The following is an 18,892-nucleotide window of genomic DNA, read 5'->3' on the forward strand; positions in this document are numbered from 1 at the left end:
ATTTTCATACATTGAAATAGTTTGTGGCTGGATAAGTTCACTATGTAGGCTATAGTTTTCCATCCAAAATAGTGATTTTTGTCTCCCCTGTGAAACTAACTGTTTCCCAGTTACAGGAAGTACAGTGTCCCATTTAGATGAATAAGCCCAGCTTTCTACTTCTTTTTTCCCCCTGGGGCAATAGTTTAAAAAAAAATAAATTTGAGATTCTATTGTGACGTGATGTAAGCGTGTTTGTTTTCGCTGATGCTTTTTGTGACTAGCGACAGTGATTGTAATCTCCCAGATTCAGTGCGGTGCTGTTCTCCCTTTATCTTTCTTGATCGCATCCTCATTTCAGTGCTGCGAACAAACAGTGAATAAGCAGGTTAGTGGTTTAATTATTCATGGATGTGATTCAGCATAAAAATAGGAAGATCTCTGTACAGCTAAATACATCTTCATGGATTGTCTTTCTATATTTTTGAAAATTATTACATTACATAGCTTATCATGCAAAAGGCATCAGAAGAAATAAATGCCTGAAGTACTTAAAGGTATTTACAGACCTTCCTGTCTTTCACTGGGTAAGTGGTCCCTAAATGACAAAAATAATCGATGTGTCTCAGTTTGAATCCGGAAAGCGTGTAGCAACAGCAAGAAGACACCACCCACACCCACAGAACACGGAAGCGATGTTCTCTTGTAAATAGAACACCGACTAAGGCATGCGTGGGGGCAGGGGGGGCAGCATTTGCAACAGACAGCGATATGAAATCTAGCATGCAATCCTGAACCGTAGCGTGATTTTATATAGCGGAGTGTTTGACAACAATACTGAAGTTAACCTTGCCCCTTCCACCCCACCATCTTACTGCTGCAAGAACAAACAACTGCTGCTGCGTTGGGGGTGAACACATTCAAGAGGTGTGCTCTGAGCCACGGTGGGAAGCTGAAGCGGGTTTACAAGCAGGTGTACGTAAATTTATACCAGCGGAAATCCTCAGTCAGCTAGGTTAGCATACTTGAGGGACAGGAATGGTGGGCAGGAGGGCTTTAAGCCACGCACGTTTTATTAACTGTGCCGCCTCAGTTTACATATTCGGGATTAGTTTGCACTGCCCTTTCTATATGGCACTCAGCTGAAACAGGTCTGTCAAGCTACGGGTTTGTTTTTTTTTTAAAAAAGTGGTACCATTCTTGGGCTTTTGGCAAAAAATCCAAGGTAATTTTAAGTACTTTTAAAAAAAATCTCAGTGTACTTTAAAATCCAAGTAAATGCACGTATGATAAACATGTAAACAGGATTTTCATGCTGGGTGCTGCCCATAGTTCAAAACTAAGTGGAAATACATAAAATAGAGTAAAACTTAGTGTCTTTACTTTCAACTCTTCGTCGGTGTTTTCTATCCCAGCCTCTGTCATCAGGTCAGCAACATGCTTCTCGAGGTCATCAATGCGCTCGCCCATTTCTTCCAGTAAAAAGTTAAAGAGAGCTTTATACATAAGAATTCTATAATTTTATATTTTTTTCTTCTGTGAGAAAAAACGAGGTGGTTTCTTCCAGATGTCTCGGCCTCTTATTCACATTCAACACTAATGCAAGGTGAAGCATGCACAAAGCATTACAAGATGATCCTACTTTCTTTTGCAACAGAGAAGCAAGTTTTTCTTGCTTGAATTTCTTTCAAAATCTAAATATTTTCAAATACCTTCCTGGAGTATTTTCTGTGTAAGAGATTGTTTTATTTTCAAGGAACTATTTTAAGTGATACCATACAGTCAACCTACACAATCAGAATAAGAGTTCTTCTCTTACACTAAAGCAGCCGTTTCCTGAAAGGTCGAGTTTCAGAAAAAATTGAAAATGTAATGAATCCAGTTTCAGAAAGCAGAGGTAGTTTCTGTAAGTACATCTAATGCAAAAGCTCAGAGCCCCTTTAAGTCTTAATTTCTATTTCTGAGGGCTCACCTTCCCACACTCCGGGGCTAACAGTTGTTTTTAAAGCAACATGCAGCAATATGCTGATTTAGGTGGCATTTTTGAAGATGGTTGCTTTTTTACTGCACCTTCAGAATCTTTATGTGTAATTTGTTGCTTCTTTTACTTGAAAGCAAGAATTGCCGCACAGAGACTAGCTCACAGGGGGTTGATACGACTTTTACTACAGCCCTTTTTAAGTTTGCCTTCTCAGTAAAGGCAAAAATAAATGGGCTTGTGTTTAGCGACGTCAATCATTCTATCTTAATTTGATGTTTAGGGGGGAAAAAAAGCGCATTCCAATGTTAAAAAGCAAAGCCCCTCTTTACATAGGGGGGGGAGGAACACACCGAGCTCGGTCCGGCAGAGGAACCGCAGCCCTGGGAACACGAAGCCTCTCCCGCGGAGCCAGCCACCCGCCTTCAAAAGAGGATATTTCTCAGCGTTATCTTTTCAGCCAGAGCTTGAAAATTCTCCTGTAGCTGATGCAGCAGATTTTCCGCCTGGAGGGGAGGGGGGGAAATAGAGAGAGAAAAAGCCGAAAGCAGGAGCCCCGGTCGGCGGCGGCCCCGGAAGGCAGCTCCAGCCTAGCGAGCCGCGGCGGCCGGGCCCTCCGCCCGGCTCCGACCCGCTCCTCTCCGCCCGGCCTTACGCGGGGGGGACCCGCCGGTGCCAGGCAGGTGCCCCACAGGCGGCGGAGCCCTGCAGGCAAGGGGGGCCCCGCTCCCCGCCGCCGCTCTCCCCACCGGAGCAAGCCCTGCGCTCACCAACTGCGAGAGGTCCCCGGAGCCCGGCGAGTCGGCGGCCGCCATCGCCTCCCCTTCCCGGCCGCGGCCGCCCGGCCGCCCGCCTCCCCCGCCGCGGCGGGGCGGGCAGGTGAGCGCCGCGCTCCGCCCGCTCGGCCGGGGCCGGGCTCCTCTGCTCGGCGCCGCGCTCGGGAGGGAGCGGGTGAATCGTTAAACATCAGGCAGTCGGCGGTATTCCTGGCTTTTTCCAAAGAAATCGCAACTCTGCAGGGCAACGGCTACCGAAGGATGCTGAAGTTTAATCCTCATATGTCTTGCAATTTCACAGGACAGGAGTGACGCGTTAAATGAAGAAAAATGCTTGTTTACCAACAAGGGCCAACTTTTGGTTTTTTTTTTTTTTAAAGGTTGGCTTCCTTTTCCCATGTAATTAGCTTTGTAACGTGGAGTGATAAAAATACCGTGCTTGTTGAAGTTCCTTGCATCAGAATGTATAAAGAGATGAGACTGAAGGCATCAGCAAGAATTGGGTGGTATCTCTTACAGTCATGGTAGTATGTAGGTCATCCCTGCAGTTTTCAGCTTTGCAGCATAAAAAGCTCCGGGTGTTGGAGAGGTGTCTTGTTGTGTATGCAGATGTCCTGGGTGCTGTAACTGTTGCCTGATGTAAATTAAGAGGTTTTCAATTTACTGTGCCTAGGGTTAGGAGAACATCAGTGTTGGGCAATAGCTTTCCTCAGTCTATTACTTTACAGAAATGACAAGCACCTGTAATAAGTAACTAAAGGTGATTTGCTGATCGAACAAGTTAAGCAAGAGGAACGAACCCATTGTGGCAGTCTTGAGAACTCCCTGTTTAACCAGAAGAGACATGTCCACAATGTTATCTTGCCACACCAACATGGGAACTCCTGTTTGACAAAAAGCTTAACCACAATGTTATCAGAATGTATTGTTTTGAGCTGATTCTGTGACCAACATTTTATCTAAACTACCTCAAGCAAGAAGCTACAGAGGGGCGTACTGAAGATGTCGAAACCGACCTCCGTGAAGATAAAAAGAGCTGCTCAGCTTGCTTGAATTTGCGAGCCTTTGGTGGAGCTGCGACTCCCCGGCCGCCCAGCGCTGCTTTTGCCTTCCTACCTCAATAAATATTTATTGAATCTATTTCGGACTTGATTTATTTTAAATTCAACTATAACATATTTGGTGCCGTGACTCGGATCCAGACAGCCGACTCGGAATTCAACTCTGGGAGGGCGCCCCATCTTCGGATGGTCCCGGAGGAGATTCCGACTTAGCTCACCTGGATTTTCCGAACTGAGATAGGAAAGCAAAAAGAAAAGAGAAAGGAGATACTGCAGTTCCCCGTAATTTCTGTGCACGAAGAGCCGGACGAAGACTCGGGAGTGAGTAAGTATATTGCGGTTCCGTTTGGTCGGGGATTGGGTACCCGGGTGCGAGCGACTGAGACGTCCGCTGGGCTTAGTAGCCCACCGGACGAAGTGAGTGTGGACCTCCTAATAGTGCGGTTCCCATTGTCCGTGAGGGCGTGGGCCACGAACGGAGGGAAGTGAGTGAATTTTGAGTGAAAGAAGGCACTTTCGGAAGATGGGACAGAAGAAAAATAGGACTTCTGGTTCCATGCAGGAGATACGGGGTGGGGGTGGGCTCCCCGATATACCCCAAGATAGCCCGTTAGGCCTAATGATTAGATATTGGCGTAGTTCCCCTTCTCGAAAAGGGAAGTCCAAGGAGAAATTGGTCTATTATTGTATGGAGGTATGGGGAAGAAAACAGATAAGAAAAGATTTATATTGGCCAATTCATGGATCCTTAGAGGATTGGATATGCCAACAATTAAACATATATGTTAACAACAAACGACCATTTAATAAGGAGGAGAGTGAATACGCCTTTTTATGGATCCTGGGCACGGCTCAGGCCGCTAATTTGTTTCCATTAAAAGAAAAGAAAAATGATAAAAAGAAAAGGTGGGATGTAGACGAACCTCCAGCGTCTCCCCCACCCTATGTCCCCCCTCCGCAAGGTCCTGAGCAAGATCTCCCTCCACCAGCCCCCACAGAACCTGGGGAAGAGGCTCCTCCTTCTAATCGAAGAATAACTAGAAGTCAAACTAGAGAAAGGAGGGAGGAAAATTTATTGTATCCCTTAAGGGAGACTGCTATGGGGGGACCACAACCCAGAGTTGGATTTGTATCTGTACCCCTCAGCTCCGGGGATGTGAGGGAATTTAAGAAAGAAATGGGACACTTGTTAGAGGACCCATTAGGGGTAGCAGAACGTTTTGATCAATTCCTCGGGCCTAACATTTATACTTGGGACGAGATGGAATCTATTTTGAAGATCTTGTTCACAAACGAAGAACGAGGAATGATCAGAATGGCAGGCATGAGGCATTGGGATCAGAGGCATCAGCATGGTCCCGCCGGAGATGTAAAATGGCCCTTACAGCGGCCCAATTGGGACAATCAAGACCCCGCACATAGAAATAACATGATTGATCTCCGGGATATGATAATTCAGGGGATTAGAGATTCTGTACCCAGAGGGCAAAATATTAATGAGGTCTTTAATGAACAACAAAAGAAAGATGAAACCCCCACTGAATGGCTGGAAAGATTGAGAAAAAGTTTACAGCTATATTCTGGGTTAGACCCCGATAGCCAAGTGGGTCAAGCCCTGCTGAAAACTCAATTTGTAGCTAAATCTTGGACAGATATAAGGAAAAAGTTAGAGAAAGTAGAAGACTGGCAGGAAAGGGCGTTAGATGAATTATGACGAGAAGCTCAGAAGGTGTATGTGAGAAGGGAAGAAGAAAATCATAAGAAACAAGCCAGAATCCTGATGGCAGCTGTAAGGGAAGGACAAAATCAGGGCAGGACAAAATCAGGGCAGGAGAGGAGAAAGTCCCCGGAAAGGCCCAGTAGAACCGAGAAGAAGAAGATTTAGTTTGCAGGACATAGAATGTTTTTATTGTCACAAGAAGGGACATCTACAGAGAAATTGTCGGAAAAGAATGCAGGATGAGGAGATTTTTAAGGAAGATTAGGGGGGTCAGGGGCTCTATTTGCTGGGGACCCCTAAGGTTACCGAGCCCTTGATAAAATTGAAATTGGGTCCTCAGCATGAAGTGTTCGAGTTCCTTGTGGACTCGGGTGCCGAAAGATCAACAGTCCAAAAGTTACCATCTGGATGTGTTGAATCAAAGGATAAACTCCAAGTAATTGGTGCAAAGGGGGAACCTTTTAAGGTGCCCCTGATAAGGAATGTAACAGTAGAAGCCCCAAATAAATATGGAGTGGGAACATTTTTATTGGTCCTAGAAGCTGAGTATAACCTCTTGGGACGAGACCTGATGGTGGAATTAGGAATCAATTTGGAAGTACAGCAAGAGAAATTAAAAGTAAGATTATGCTTATTAACTGCGGAAGATGAAGCCAAGATTAATCCAGAAACTTGGTATAGCCCAGGGTCGGTGGGAAAATTAAATATCAAACCGATCACGGTCTCCATAAAAGACCCAGACCAGCCAATTAGGATAAAACAGTATCCCATCTCTAGAGAGGGGAGAGAAGGGTTGCAGCCAGTAATTGAGAGACTTTTGGCCCAAGGGCTTTTGGAACCCTGTATGTCTCCCCACAATACTCCCATATTGCCCGTAAAGAAGCCGGATGGGTCCTATCGTTTAGTACAAGATCTGATAGCCGTAAATGAACGAACCATTACCCGGTTCCCTGTGGTGGCTAACCCGCACACTATACTTAATCAGTTAAGTCCAGATTATAAATGGTATAGTGTTATAGATTTAAAAGATGCTTTTTGGGCTTGTCCCTTAGAAGGAAAATGTAGGGACTATTTTGCTTTCGAGTGGGAGAACCCCAAGACCTATAGAAAACAACAATTACGGTGGACCGTTTTGCCCTAGGGATTTACAGAGTCTCCGAACTTGTTTGGACAAGCTCTGGAACAGTTACTGGAATCTTATGAATTAAGTCAGGGACTAATTCTAATACAATACGTGGATGATTTATTGATCGCTGGAAGAACTCAAGAAGGAGTCAGAAATGAGAGCATCAAATTATTGAACTTTTTAGGCGTCAAGGGATTAAAGGTTTCTAAGTCCAAATTACAGTTTACTGAAGAAGAGGTAAAATATTTGGGGCATTGGCTCATAAAGGGACACAAGAAATTAGATCCCGAAAGAGTAAAAGGAATTTTGTCTCTAACAGCACCCACTAATAAAAGACAGATAAGACAGTTATTGGGATTATTAGGGTATTGTCGACAGTGGATAGAAAATTACAGCAGTAAAGTAAAATTCTTGTACGAAAAATTAACTAAAAACGGGTTGGTAAAATGGTCCCCTGAAGATGAGAATCGTTGGGAAAATATAAAAAGAGATCTGGTAGAAGCACCTGTCCTCAGTTTACCCGATATCCGTAAACCCTTTCAACTCTTTATCAATGTAGATAACGGGACAGCTTATGGGGTTCTGACCCAAGGATGGGCAGGGCAGAGAAAGCCTGTAGGATATTATTCTAAAATACTGGATCCTGTAAGCCGCGGGTGGCCCACCTGCTTGCAAGCAATAGTGGCCACTGCATTAGTAGTAGAAGTTGGAAAAGTCACCTTGGGAGGTGAACTAAAAGTATACACCCCCCATAACATTCGAGGAGTATTGCAACAACAGGCTGATAAGTGGCTTACAGATAGTCGACTGCTAAAATATGAGGGAATTTTAATTAACTCCCCTCGACTAGAAATGGAAACCACTTCTATTCAGAATCCTGCCCAATTTTTATACGGAGAACCTAAAGAAGATTTGACACATGACTGCCTCCAACTAATAAATTTGCAGACTACAATAAGGGAGGACTTAGAAGACGATGAATTAGACGAAGGAGAAAAATTATTTGTGGACGGCTCCTCACGAGTGGTTGAAGGACAACGGAAATCAGGATATGCTATTGTGGATGGGTATACTTTTAAGATAAAAGAATCAGGACCATTAAGTAAAGCCTGGTCCGCACAAGCGTGTGAGTTATATGCTATGCTAAGGGCATTAGAGCTCTTAGAAAATAAAGTTGGAACTATTTATACAGATTCAAAGTATACCTTTGGGGTGGTACATACTTTTGGAAAAATTTGGGAAGAGAGAGGCTTATTTAACACCCAGGGAAAAGGATTAGTCCATGAAAAGCTAATCTTAGAAGTTTTAAAGGCATTAAGAGGTCCACTAAAGATAGCCATAGTCCATGTAAAAGGACATCAGAAGGGACTAACCCATACTGTAAGAGGAAACAATCTAGCCTACGTGGAGGCAAAACAGGCTGCATTATTAATGGTTCAGACCTTGAGAGAGGAACCTGGAAGGCTAAAATTAGATAAAACTTTCACTCTCCAAGAATTGGAGAAGCTAAAACAAATTGGAGCAAAAAGAGATGGTGATAAATGGCTGCTACCAGATGGTAGGGAAATTCTTCCAAAAGGATTAGCTCGGGGAATACTGAATAAATTACACCATAAAACTCATTGGGGAATTCAAGCTTTAGTGGATCAGTTTGAGACAAACTATGCCTGTGTCGGAATATACGGTCTAGCTAAAAGGATTTTAGAGGGATGTTTAACCTGTCACAAAGTGAATAAACGACAACTTAGGGAAAAGGTTCAAGGAGGTCGTGAATTGGCTAAAAGACCCTTTGAGAAAATACAGGTGGATTTTACCGAATTGCCAAAGGTGGGGAGATATCAGTATTTATTGGTCTTGGTTGATCACCTTACGCACTTTGTAGAAGCCTTTCCAGTGGTAAGAGCTACTGCAAAGACAGTTATTAAGATTCTCTTGGAAGAAATTATTCCAAGATATGGGACTGTTGTGGTAATTGACTCAGACCGAGGTCCACATTTCACATCCAAAGTAATTAAAGAGACAACTGAATTGTTCGGTACAAAATGGGAATACCATACTCCCTGGCACCCACAGAGTTCTGGGAAAGTAGAAAGAATGAATGGGGAGATAAAGAAACACCTAACCAAACTTATGGTGGAAACAAAAATGTTAAATTGTTTACCATTATTGGGTTAAATGTTTACCATTAAATGTTTACCATTGGCTTTGCTTTACATTAGAACTCAGCCAAGAACAGATACTGGTATATCCCCCTTTGAAATGTTGTATGGAATGCCTTATGACTTTGGGTTATTAGTGGAACACCCAAAAGTCAAGGATAAACTTTTAACAGAATATATTTTAGAACTTACAAAAAGAAGACAGGAACTAAGAAAGAAGGGCTTGGTAGTACAAAGACCTCCCTTGGACATTTCCATACACCGAATCCAGCCCAGAGACCAGGTACTAATCAAAACCTGGAAAGAAACCTCCCTAACACCCCGTTGGGAAGGACCCTTTGTTGTTTTACTTACCACAGATACGTCTGTACGGACAGCAGAAAAAGGATGGACTCACGCTAGTAGGATTAAGGGACCTATCTTCCCAGAGAAGTGGACTGTGACATCGGAACCAGGAGATCTTCGAATAAAGATAAGGAAAAGCGAGACCGGTAAATGAACCACTCCAGAAGGGAACTAAGAGATAGTTTATATCGATGGTTCCAAATACCACCAGGAAATACTCTACGAAAGGTATATTTTGCACCTTGGAGTGAAGAAAGGATACCGGACCAAACCGGGGGGGTGGATTATACAAACTAACAGGAACTCCCCAGGTTTTTCCATTTTGTTGCGAAACAGAGACGGAGATACCCGAATCACCCAGAATAGGAGATCTCTGGGGAATACCCTGCTTAGAACACCCTACTTCCGGACATTTATGTTGGGTTGTTTGCCGATGTCTAAATTGTAATAGAGATTGGTCCTGTGTTTCATTTAAGAGACAACCCTACTGTATGAAATGTCGCAATGATTTGATACGTGCCAGGGGACCAGAGGATCCAGTGGAAATTCGTAAATTATTTTGTGGGTGGGAACTGTCAGTACCTGAACTTTGGGAAGTATATGAAACAGACTGGTATAGAGTTTTAAGACAGTGTGCTATAAGATTCGCCTGGAAACGGGCACAACAACCACATAGGTGGAAATATATTTGAGAGATAACTAACTCTTTAGACCTTGGAAATTATTGACAGGATAACAGCATAATTCCCCTGAAGACTATCTGCTGCTGCCGAGAAGATCTTGATATCCCGTTGCTCTCTGCAAAGGAGTAGACGAGGAAGGCAGAGAGGTACTAAACAGTGGGGAATGAAAGCTGGCATCCTATTAATGGTATTGATTACCATGACTTTAGAAAATGAATCTTGGTTTAATCAGTCACCATGGCTGACTACCGTAATTTCTACTTTGGCGGGACCCCTCATGATGTTGCTATTGGCTCTGACTTTTGGACCCCCTGTGTCATTAATAAATTTGTAACCTTTGTTGAAAGCAGGTTAGAAAAAGTGCAGCTAATGGTGATGAAGCAATCAGAACTGGAAATGAAAATTATACCGAACGAAAATCCTGAATTAGATGCAGCTTATGAGGTATTGTCTAGGTTTGATCAGCAAATCACTTATAAATAAAAAAAGGGAGGGATTGTAATAAGTAACTAAAGGTGATTTGCTGATCGAACAAGTTAAGCAAGAGGAACGAACCCATTGTGGCAGTCTTGAGAACTCCCTGTTTAACCAGAAGAGACATGTCCACAATGTTATCTTGCTACACCAACATGGGAACTCCTGTTTGACAAAAAGCTTAACCACAATGTTATCAGAATGTATTGTTTTAAGCTGATTCTGTGACCAACATTTTATCTAAACTACCTCAAGCAAGAAGCTACAGAGGGGCGTACTGAAGATGTCGAAACCGACCTCCGACCTCCATGAAGATAAAAAGAGCTGCTCAGCTTGCTTGAATTTGCGAGCCTTTGGTGGAGCTGCGACTCCCCGGCCGCCCAGCGCTGCTTTTGCCTTCCTACCTCAATAAATATTTATTGAATCTATTTCGGACTTGATTTATTTTAAATTCAACTATAACACACCTAACAGTGTCTTCCTCCCCAACGAGTTTCTCTCCTGAGTTAGTAGTGACGTCAAATGCTGAAAAGATTATCGCTTGTAAGCCTACCATTTAAAAACTTTCTTAATAAACTTAATTGTTTTCCTTCTCGACCTTCCCCACCTCCTTTTGGAAGGCATGTCAATCTCTGCCGCTTTGCCTCCAACCACCACCCCAGAGACCACGGGAGGCTCCCCAGCATGCGCACAACAACTGAAGAGCCTTTCCCAGGAAAGAAGGTAAAAGGAGTTAGCTTGTCATCAAGGCCTCAGGAATCCAGTTGACCCTGCCTTTACCTATCTAACCCCACTGCGGGATGGAAAGCTTTGCAGGCTCCCTCCAGGAAACCCAAACGCCAAGAACAAGGAAGAGAGAAGAGGCCTGGCACGAGGAGAGGCAACGCCGCCAAGAAGAGAACAGAAGGAAGAGCGCAAAAGACGGGGATGGAAAAAGAGGAGGGAGAAGCCCAGGTGAGTCCCAGGCTCTGCTGCCCATCTTGCCCAGCTGGGCAAACTGCTCTGCTCAGCCTTTGCAAAGAACTCCACGGCAGCTCCCCAGGGGCTCCCCACGGAGCTCTGCTGCGTGCCACAGGGGCCCTGCGCATCTCGGCACACGCACAGTCTCCAAGGGCATTTCCCAGGGGGATATGGTGCCAGAGCCATCCCCTCGACAATGCCCGCAAGAGCTCTCTCTTCTGGGCTACAAACAACTCCTTGTCGACTCTCTTTCCCAAAGAAAGGGCAACCAAGTCCTGCCCCTTTCTGCCTTTGTGGCTTCATCACTGCTTTCTGACTGTCGTTGCACTTGCCGCTTTCCTGGCAGGAGCTGAAGCCCTGCCGTTCCTGGGCTCCCACACCTCATGTCTGTCCACAATAAAAGCCTGTTTTCTTCCATCTGACTGTGTCTGTCGTCGGCTGTTCTGGAGTGAGAGCTCTGTTATTTTGATGATGCTTGTGAGAAAAAGAGAATAAAATCCTCTTCCCCCTTGTAACCCTTGTGCTGCGTGTCCTTCCAAGTGGTTTTGGGAGGGAGGCGGAAGGAAAAGGGGTACGGAAGGGGAAGAGAAGGGGAGAGATACGGAAGGGAAGGGTATTGGCAGGCTTATTTTAGCCATCCTGGTGTTACCAAAATGGATTTCCTTGTGCACAAGTACACACTAGCTAAAGCCCCTTTTGACTGCCAGCAAGAAAGGTGCCCCGTGACTGGGAGCATGAGAAGGAACCGCTGTTACAGCTCTTGATAACTTTGAAGCAATCCTAAGACTCTTCATGTATTTGTTTTACAATTGACAGAACCCTCTTGGCTTTGGCCATGTTATCACCTGGTACAATTCACTTCTGAGTATTTGCACACGCCAAGCCCACCGCAAGCGCTGTTAATGTGTAAAAAATTGTCTGTTTCCATGATTTTTTGTCACTTTCTTCTGTAACTCTTTTCAAAAGTTTTTTTTCTACAAGGAAAGGGAAAAGGAACAAGAAATAGAAGGGGAAGGGAAGGGGCTCGATGAAGAAGAGGTGGCCAAGAAACAACTCAAAACCAAGGAAAACCAATCAAAATCAACCAAAGCCACTTAAAAAGCCAATAACAAACCCAAGAAAAAGCAAGAGCCCTTGCCATCGCACAACTTCCTCCAAAGCATCCCCGCCAAGCTCCTCGTCAACCACCGCTACCAGGACGGGTAGACCCTCACAGACCACTGCAGACCACCACAGCCTCTTGGACTCCCCTGCAGCGCCACCCAGGTTATTGGGGCCTGGACTTGGCATTGTTTCACCCTGAGGATGAGAAAGCCAGTGGCGGGTGGCTGTCCTCAGCTAGCCCTCGCCTCAGCTAACCAATGGGTGGCTGAAGAAGAAGCCAGACCCACCCTGGCTGTGCCCACACAATAGCAACAGGGCACCAAAGATGCCCCAGCCCTGGAAACATTCAAGATGCACACACAGCTCTTCCTTTGCGCAAGCACAAGAGTTCCGCACTGACACAGAGAAGTTTGGGCAAGGCTGGCCAAGAAACCACTCAAAACCCAACGAAAACCAAACAAAAACAATCAAAGCCAGTTAAAAAGCCAATAACAAACCCAAGAAAAAGCAGGAGCCCTTGCCATCGCACAACTTCCTCCAAAGCATCCCCGCCAAGCTCCTCGTCAGCCACCTCTACCAGGACGGGATGCCAGCATCTACCCATGCAGAAGAGGTGGCACCACTTCCTGAGGGCTGGGAAAGAAGGGCCCATGCAACCCTGGACTATCAACAAAAGAAGGGTTTATTGGTGGGAGATGTTGCAGGCGACCCTGCAGGATGGCCATAGAGTTTTTCTTCTCCCACCTAAGTTTGGTGCAGAGGCTTGGCTGCCCGTAGGGAGCTGGCCCGGCGGCTCCCGCGAGGCCGTTGGTGCCATCTCATGGAAGGAGCCAGGGTGTGCTGCTGTCGTGCCACATCATCCCTCTGCAGCTCCATCCACTTCCATGGGTTCCTCCATGTCTCCAGGTTAGTCCACCTCCATGGGTTCTTCTAGATCTTGAGGTCGAGCCACTGCCACGGGCACCACGCTGCTCCCTGCTATATTGGCAGATGTTAGCCACACGACACGCCTTGGTGGATTGACACGCGTGGCCTGCGCATTGTTCTTCAGTGCTGCCAGGTGATGCCCATGCCTGGCTCTCACACCATTCCCCGGCAAGCAGACGCGCTCGGGCTGCACCCCGTTACCTGCTGGGCCTAAAGCCAGGCACTGCATGCCGTGGATGGCAGAAGCCAGGAGGATGGGGCTCATGCCATCAGGCCTGATCTTGTTGTTCCTCCTCCTCCTCCTGCGCTGATTGCGCTTCCTGCTCCTGGCAGGTGCCTTCCTCCTCCACACTTGCAGGACGCAGCTCTGGGGCGTCCCACGCCAAGGTGGGCAGCCAGCCGCCTTGCTCCTCTTCCTTCCAGCCATGCTTGGCATGGGAGGGCCAGGAAGCTCAGCAAACTGGGGGCCACCTGCATAGGCCCCTGCTTTTATAGCTCCCCAGCAACAGGCAGTGAGGTGGCTGGTGACATCAGGAGGCCACTGTGATGTCGATTGTGACTCATGCCTGTGGCCAAATACGGCAGGTTGGGGCATGGGGGGCCTGTGGCCTGAAACGTGCCCAAAGGTTGGCAGAAGGATGAGGGTCCATGGCGCTGAGGGCCCCTTCCCTGGGCCTGGGGCTTGCTGCGCTCTCCCATCATGCTTGCCCAGGAGAAAGGCTGTCCCTTGGAGACGGGGACCACCCTCCAGCTCCCCTCATCACCCGTGGCCTCCAGCCCCCTCCTCGTCCCACACATTCACAGAAGGATAAAGCTTGGAAGGGACCTCTGGAGATCAGCTAGTCCAACCTCCCTGCCAAAGCACGTTCAACTAGAGCAGCTTGCACAGGAACACGTCCAGGCGGGTTTTGAGGGTCTCCAGACAAGGAGGCTCCACCACCTCCCTGGGCAGCCTCTTCCAGTGCTCTGACACCCTCAAAGTAAAGAACTTCCTCCTCATGTTTACGTGGAACTTCCTGTGCTCAAGCCTCTGCCCGTGACCCCTTGTCCTCTCACTGGGCACCACTCAAAAGAGCCAGGCCCCATCCTCCTGACCACCCACACCCTTCAAGTATTTGGAAGCATTGAAAAGATGCCCCCTCAGTCGTCTTTTTTCCAGACTAAAAAGACACAAATCCCTCAGCCTTTCTTCTAAGAGACACGGTCCAGTCTCCTCATCAACTTTGTAGCCCTTTGCTGTACCCTCTCCAGCGGTTCCCTGTCCTTCTGCAACCGGCGAGCCCAGAACTGGACACACCACCCCAGATGCGGCCTCACCAGGGCAGAGTAGAGGGGGAGCATGACCTCCCGCCATCTGCTTGCCACGCTCTTCTGGATGCACCCCAGCATGCCATCCGCCTTCTTGGACACAAGGGCACATTGCTGCCTCACGCTCATCCTGTTGTCCACCAGGACTCCCACGTCTCTTTCCACACAGCTGCTCTCCAGCAGCTCGGCCCCTAACCTCTACTCGTACGGGGGCTTAGCCCTCCCCAGGGACAGCACCCTACACTTGCCCTTCTTCAATTTCAGAACGTTTCTCTCCGCCCAGCTCTCCAGCCTGTCCAGGGCTCGCTGGATGGCGCCACAGCCTTCTGCTCTGTCACACACCCCTCCCACTTTTGGATCATCACCAAACTTGCTGAGGCTGCACTCTAGCCCTTCCTCCAGGTCATTGAGGAAGAGATTGAACAGGACTGCGCCCACTACTGACCCCTGGGGAACACCACTTCTCGCTGACCTCCAACTAGACTCTGGGCCCCTAATCGCGACCCTCCGAGCTCTAGCTTTCAACCAGTTTTCAAGCCACCCCACTGTCCGTTCATCTAACCCACACTTCCTAAGTTTCCTTAGGAGGATGCCGTGGGAGAACGTGGCAAAAGGACCCCCTATTACAACTCTTGATTCCATCAAAGCGATCCTAAGACTCTTCACAGATTTGTTTTACAGTTGACAGAAACCTCTTGCCTTTGGCCATGTTATCACCTGCTACCATTCACTTCGGAGTATTTGCACATGCCAAGCCTGTAAGTGGGCCATCCACACCGCCACGCGGCAGGCTCAGCAGCAAGATCAGAAGGCTCTCAAGCCGCTGAGCAGCCCTGCTTTCCCTTTCCCCTAGACCCTGCCCCTCACCAAGGGGGGACATCTCCTCTGCCCTCACGCCTTGGCAAGAGGAAAGGAGAGGGAGAGGGGCTGGCCTCTTCTGCCCGGCAGCCCCACAGCACCAGCAGGAGACCTTGCTGCTCCCTACAACTGCCCGAGAGGAGCTTGGAGCCAGCTGGCTCTCGCTTCTCTTCTCCCAAGTCACCAGGGATAGGACAACAGAGAAAACGGCCTCCAGTTGCACCAGGGCAGCTTTAGATGGGCTAGTAGCAAAGATTTCCTCACCAAAAGGCTTGAGAAGCACTGGAACAGCCTGCCCAGGGAAAGCCTTGCATCACCATCCCGGCAGGCATTTCAAAGACCTGGAGATGTGCTGCTCAGGGACACGCTTTAGTTGTGGACTCGGCAGTGCCAGGCTAACCGCTGGCCTCCATCAGCTTCCATTGCTTTTTCAACCTCAACTGTTCTATGCTTTCTGTTTCACAGCTGTGGGGAAGAGGCGAGGAGAGGGGCTGCCATCTTCAGGCCAGCAGCCCCATAGTGCCAGCAGCAGTCCCTTGGAGATGGCTGGAGATGGATAGAGAGTGACGCAGACCACCGGAGATGACCCGACACTGGTGCTGTCTGGTGGTCTGCGGTGGTCTCGCACTGGAGACCACTGGAGTCCGCTGGAAACCGCCAGAGTCCATTGGACACCACCAGAGACCACCAGACATCGCTGGAGACTGCCAGAGACCTCCAGACACTCTTGGAGACCACTGGAGACCCTCACAGACCACTGCAGACCACCACAGCCTCTTGGACTCCCCTGCAGCGCCACCCAGGTTATTGGGGCCTGGACTTGGCATTGTTTCACCCTGAGGATGAGAAAGCCAGTGGCGGGTGGCTGTCCTCAGCTAGCCCTCGCCTCAGCTAACCAATGGGTGGCTGAAGAAGAAGCCAGACCCACCCTGGCTGTGCCCACACAATAGCAACAGGGCACCAAAGATGCCCCAGCCCTGGAAACATTCAAGATGCACACACAGCTCTTCCTTTGCGCAAGCACAAGAGTTCCGCACTGACACAGAGAAGTTTGGGCAAGGCTGGCCAAGAAACCACTCAAAACCCAACGAAAACCAAACAAAAACAATCAAAGCCAGTTAAAAAGCCAATAACAAACCCAAGAAAAAGCAGGAGCCCTTGCCATCGCACAACTTCCTCCAAAGCATCCCCGCCAAGCTCCTCGTCAGCCACCTCTACCAGGACGGGATGCCAGCATCTACCCATGCAGAAGAGGTGGCACCACTTCCTGAGGGCTGGGAAAGAAGGGCCCATGCAACCCTGGACTATCAACAAAAGAAGGGTTTATTGGTGGGAGATGTTGCAGGCGACCCTGCAGGATGGCCATAGAGTTTTTCTTCTCCCACCTAAGTTTGGTGCAGAGGCTTGGCTGCCCGTAGGGAGCTGGCCCGGCGGCTCCCGCGAGGCCGTTGGTGCCATCTCATGGAAGGAGCCAGGGTGTGCTGCTGTCGTGCCACATCATCCCTCTGCAGCTCCATCCACTTCCATGGGTTCCTCCATGTCTCCAGGTTAGTCCACCTCCATGGGTTCTTCTAGATCTTGAGGTCGAGCCACTGCCACAGGCACCACGCTGCTCCCTGCTGTATTGGCAGACGTTAGCCACACGCCACGCCTTGGTGGATTGACACGCGTGGCCTGCGCATTGTTCTTCAATGCTGCCAGGTGATGCCCATGCCTGGCTCTCACACCATTCCCCGGCAAGCAGACGCGCTCGGGCTGCACCCCGTTACCTGCTGGGCCTAAAGCCAGGCACTGCATGCCGTGGATGGCAGAAGCCAGGAGGATGGGGCTCATGCCATCAGGCCTGATCTTGTTGTTCCTCCTCCTCCTCCTGCGCTGATTGCGCTTCCTGCTCCTGGCAGGTGCCTTCCTCCTCCACACTTGCAGGATGCAGCTCTGGGGCGTCCCACGCCAAGGTGGGCAGCCAGCCGCCTTGCTCCTCTTCCTTCCAGCCATGCTTGGCATGGGAGGGCCAGGAAGCTCAGCAAACTGGGGGCCACCTGCATAGGCCCCTGCTTTTATAGCTCCCCAGCAACAGGCAGTGAGGTGGCTGGTGACATCAGGAGGCCACTGTGATGTCGATTGTGACTCATGCCTGTGGCCAAATACGGCAGGTTGGGGCATGGGGGGCCTGTGGCCTGAAACGTGCCCAAAGGTTGGCAGAAGGATGAGGGTCCATGGCGCTGAGGGCCCCTTCCCTGGGCCTGGGGCTTGCTGCGCTCTCCCATCATGCTTGCCCAGGAGAAAGGCTGTCCCTTGGAGACGGGGACCACCCTCCAGCTCCCCTCATCACCCGTGGCCTCCAGCCCCCTCCTCGTCCCACACATTCACAGAAGGATAAAGCTTGGAAGGGACCTCTGGAGATCAGCTAGTCCAACCTCCCTGCCAAAGCACGTTCAACTAGAGCAGCTTGCACAGGAACACGTCCAGGCGGGTTTTGAGGGTCTCCAGACAAGGAGGCTCCACCACCTCCCTGGGCAGCCTCTTCCAGTGCTCTGACACCCTCAAAGTAAAGAACTTCCTCCTCATGTTTACATGGAACTTCCTGTGCTCAAGCCTCTGCCCGTGACCCCTTGTCCTCTCACTGGGCACCACTCAAAAGAGCCAGGCCCCATCCTCCTGACCACCCACACCCTTCAAGTATTTGGAAGCATTGAAAAGATGCCCCCTCAGTCGTCTTTTTTCCAGACTAAAAAGACACAAATCCCTCAGCCTTTCTTCTAAGAGACACGGTCCAGTCTCCTCATCAACTTTGTAGCCCTTTGCTGTACCCTCTCCAGTGGTTCCCTGTCCTTCTGCAACCGGCGAGCCCAGAACTGGACACACCACCCCAGATGCGGCCTCACCAGGGCAGAGTAGAGGGGGAGCATGACCTCCCGCCATCTGCTTGCCACGCTCTTCTGGATGCACCCCAGCATGCCATCCGCCTTCTTGGACACAAGGGCACATTGCTGCCTCACGCTCATCCTGTTGTCCACCAGGACTCCCACGTCTCTTTCCACACAGCTGCTCTCCAGCAGCTCGGCCCCTAACCTCTACTCGTACGGGGGCTTAGCCCTCCCCAGGGACAGCACCCTACACTTGCCCTTCTTCAATTTCAGAACGTTTCTCTCCGCCCAGCTCTCCAGCCTGTCCAGGGCTCGCTGGATGGCGCCACAGCCTTCTGCTCTGTCACACACCCCTCCCACTTTTGGATCATCACCAAACTTGCTGAGGCTGCACTCTAGCCCTTCCTCCAGGTCATTGAGGAAGAGATTGAACAGGACTGCGCCCACTACTGACCCCTGGGGAACACCACTTCTCGCTGACCTCCAACTAGACTCTGGGCCCCTAATCGCGACCCTCCGAGCTCTAGCTTTCAACCAGTTTTCAAGCCACCCCACTGTCCGTTCATC

At 48.9% G+C, this 18,892-nt stretch overlaps 1 protein-coding gene across 3 annotated transcripts; it reads right to left on the reverse strand.

Annotated features, from left to right (window-relative positions):
• HSBP1L1 (heat shock factor binding protein 1 like 1) lies at window positions 1–2,969 on the reverse strand. 3 transcript variants are annotated; one of them, XM_063325758.1, is made up of 4 exons: window positions 2,728–2,787; window positions 2,397–2,463; window positions 1,363–1,457; window positions 1–342 (listed from the first exon to the last, which is right to left on the reverse strand). In XM_063325758.1, the coding sequence occupies exons 1-4, from the start codon at window positions 2,770–2,772 to the stop codon at window positions 337–339; spliced, it is 213 nt and encodes a 70-aa protein (XP_063181828.1). In that variant the 5' UTR covers window positions 2,773–2,787; the 3' UTR covers window positions 1–336. The 3 variants fall into 3 exon arrangements, 1 of the variants encoding a protein (XP_063181828.1); XR_010069909.1 differs by lacking the exon at window positions 2,397–2,463 and adding an exon at window positions 2,311–2,380 and having other exon boundaries at window positions 2–342; window positions 1,363–1,451; window positions 2,728–2,969; XR_010069908.1 differs by having other exon boundaries at window positions 6–342; window positions 1,363–1,451; window positions 2,311–2,463; window positions 2,728–2,870.
• Window positions 2,970–18,892: the final 15,923 nt, after the last annotated feature.

The sequence above is a fragment of the Chroicocephalus ridibundus genome, chromosome 2 (genome assembly GCF_963924245.1).
Source record: "Chroicocephalus ridibundus chromosome 2, bChrRid1.1, whole genome shotgun sequence".
Taxonomy (NCBI): Eukaryota; Metazoa; Chordata; class Aves; order Charadriiformes; family Laridae; genus Chroicocephalus; species Chroicocephalus ridibundus.

Bases quoted from the DNA above. Each gene is read 5' to 3' on its own strand.
- HSBP1L1 (XM_063325758.1), bottom strand. From the start codon at position 2,772: ATGGCGGCCGCCGACTCGCCGGGCTCCGGGGACCTCTCGCAGTTG. The intron at 2,464-2,727 runs GTGAGCGCAGGG...CCTCCCCTCCAG, and splicing joins CCGGGGACCTCTCGCAGTTG to GCGGAAAATCTGCTGCATCA. The intron at 1,458-2,396 runs ATATCCTCTTTT...TTAACTTTTTAC, and splicing joins TGAAAAGATAACGCTGAGAA to TGGAAGAAATGGGCGAGCGC.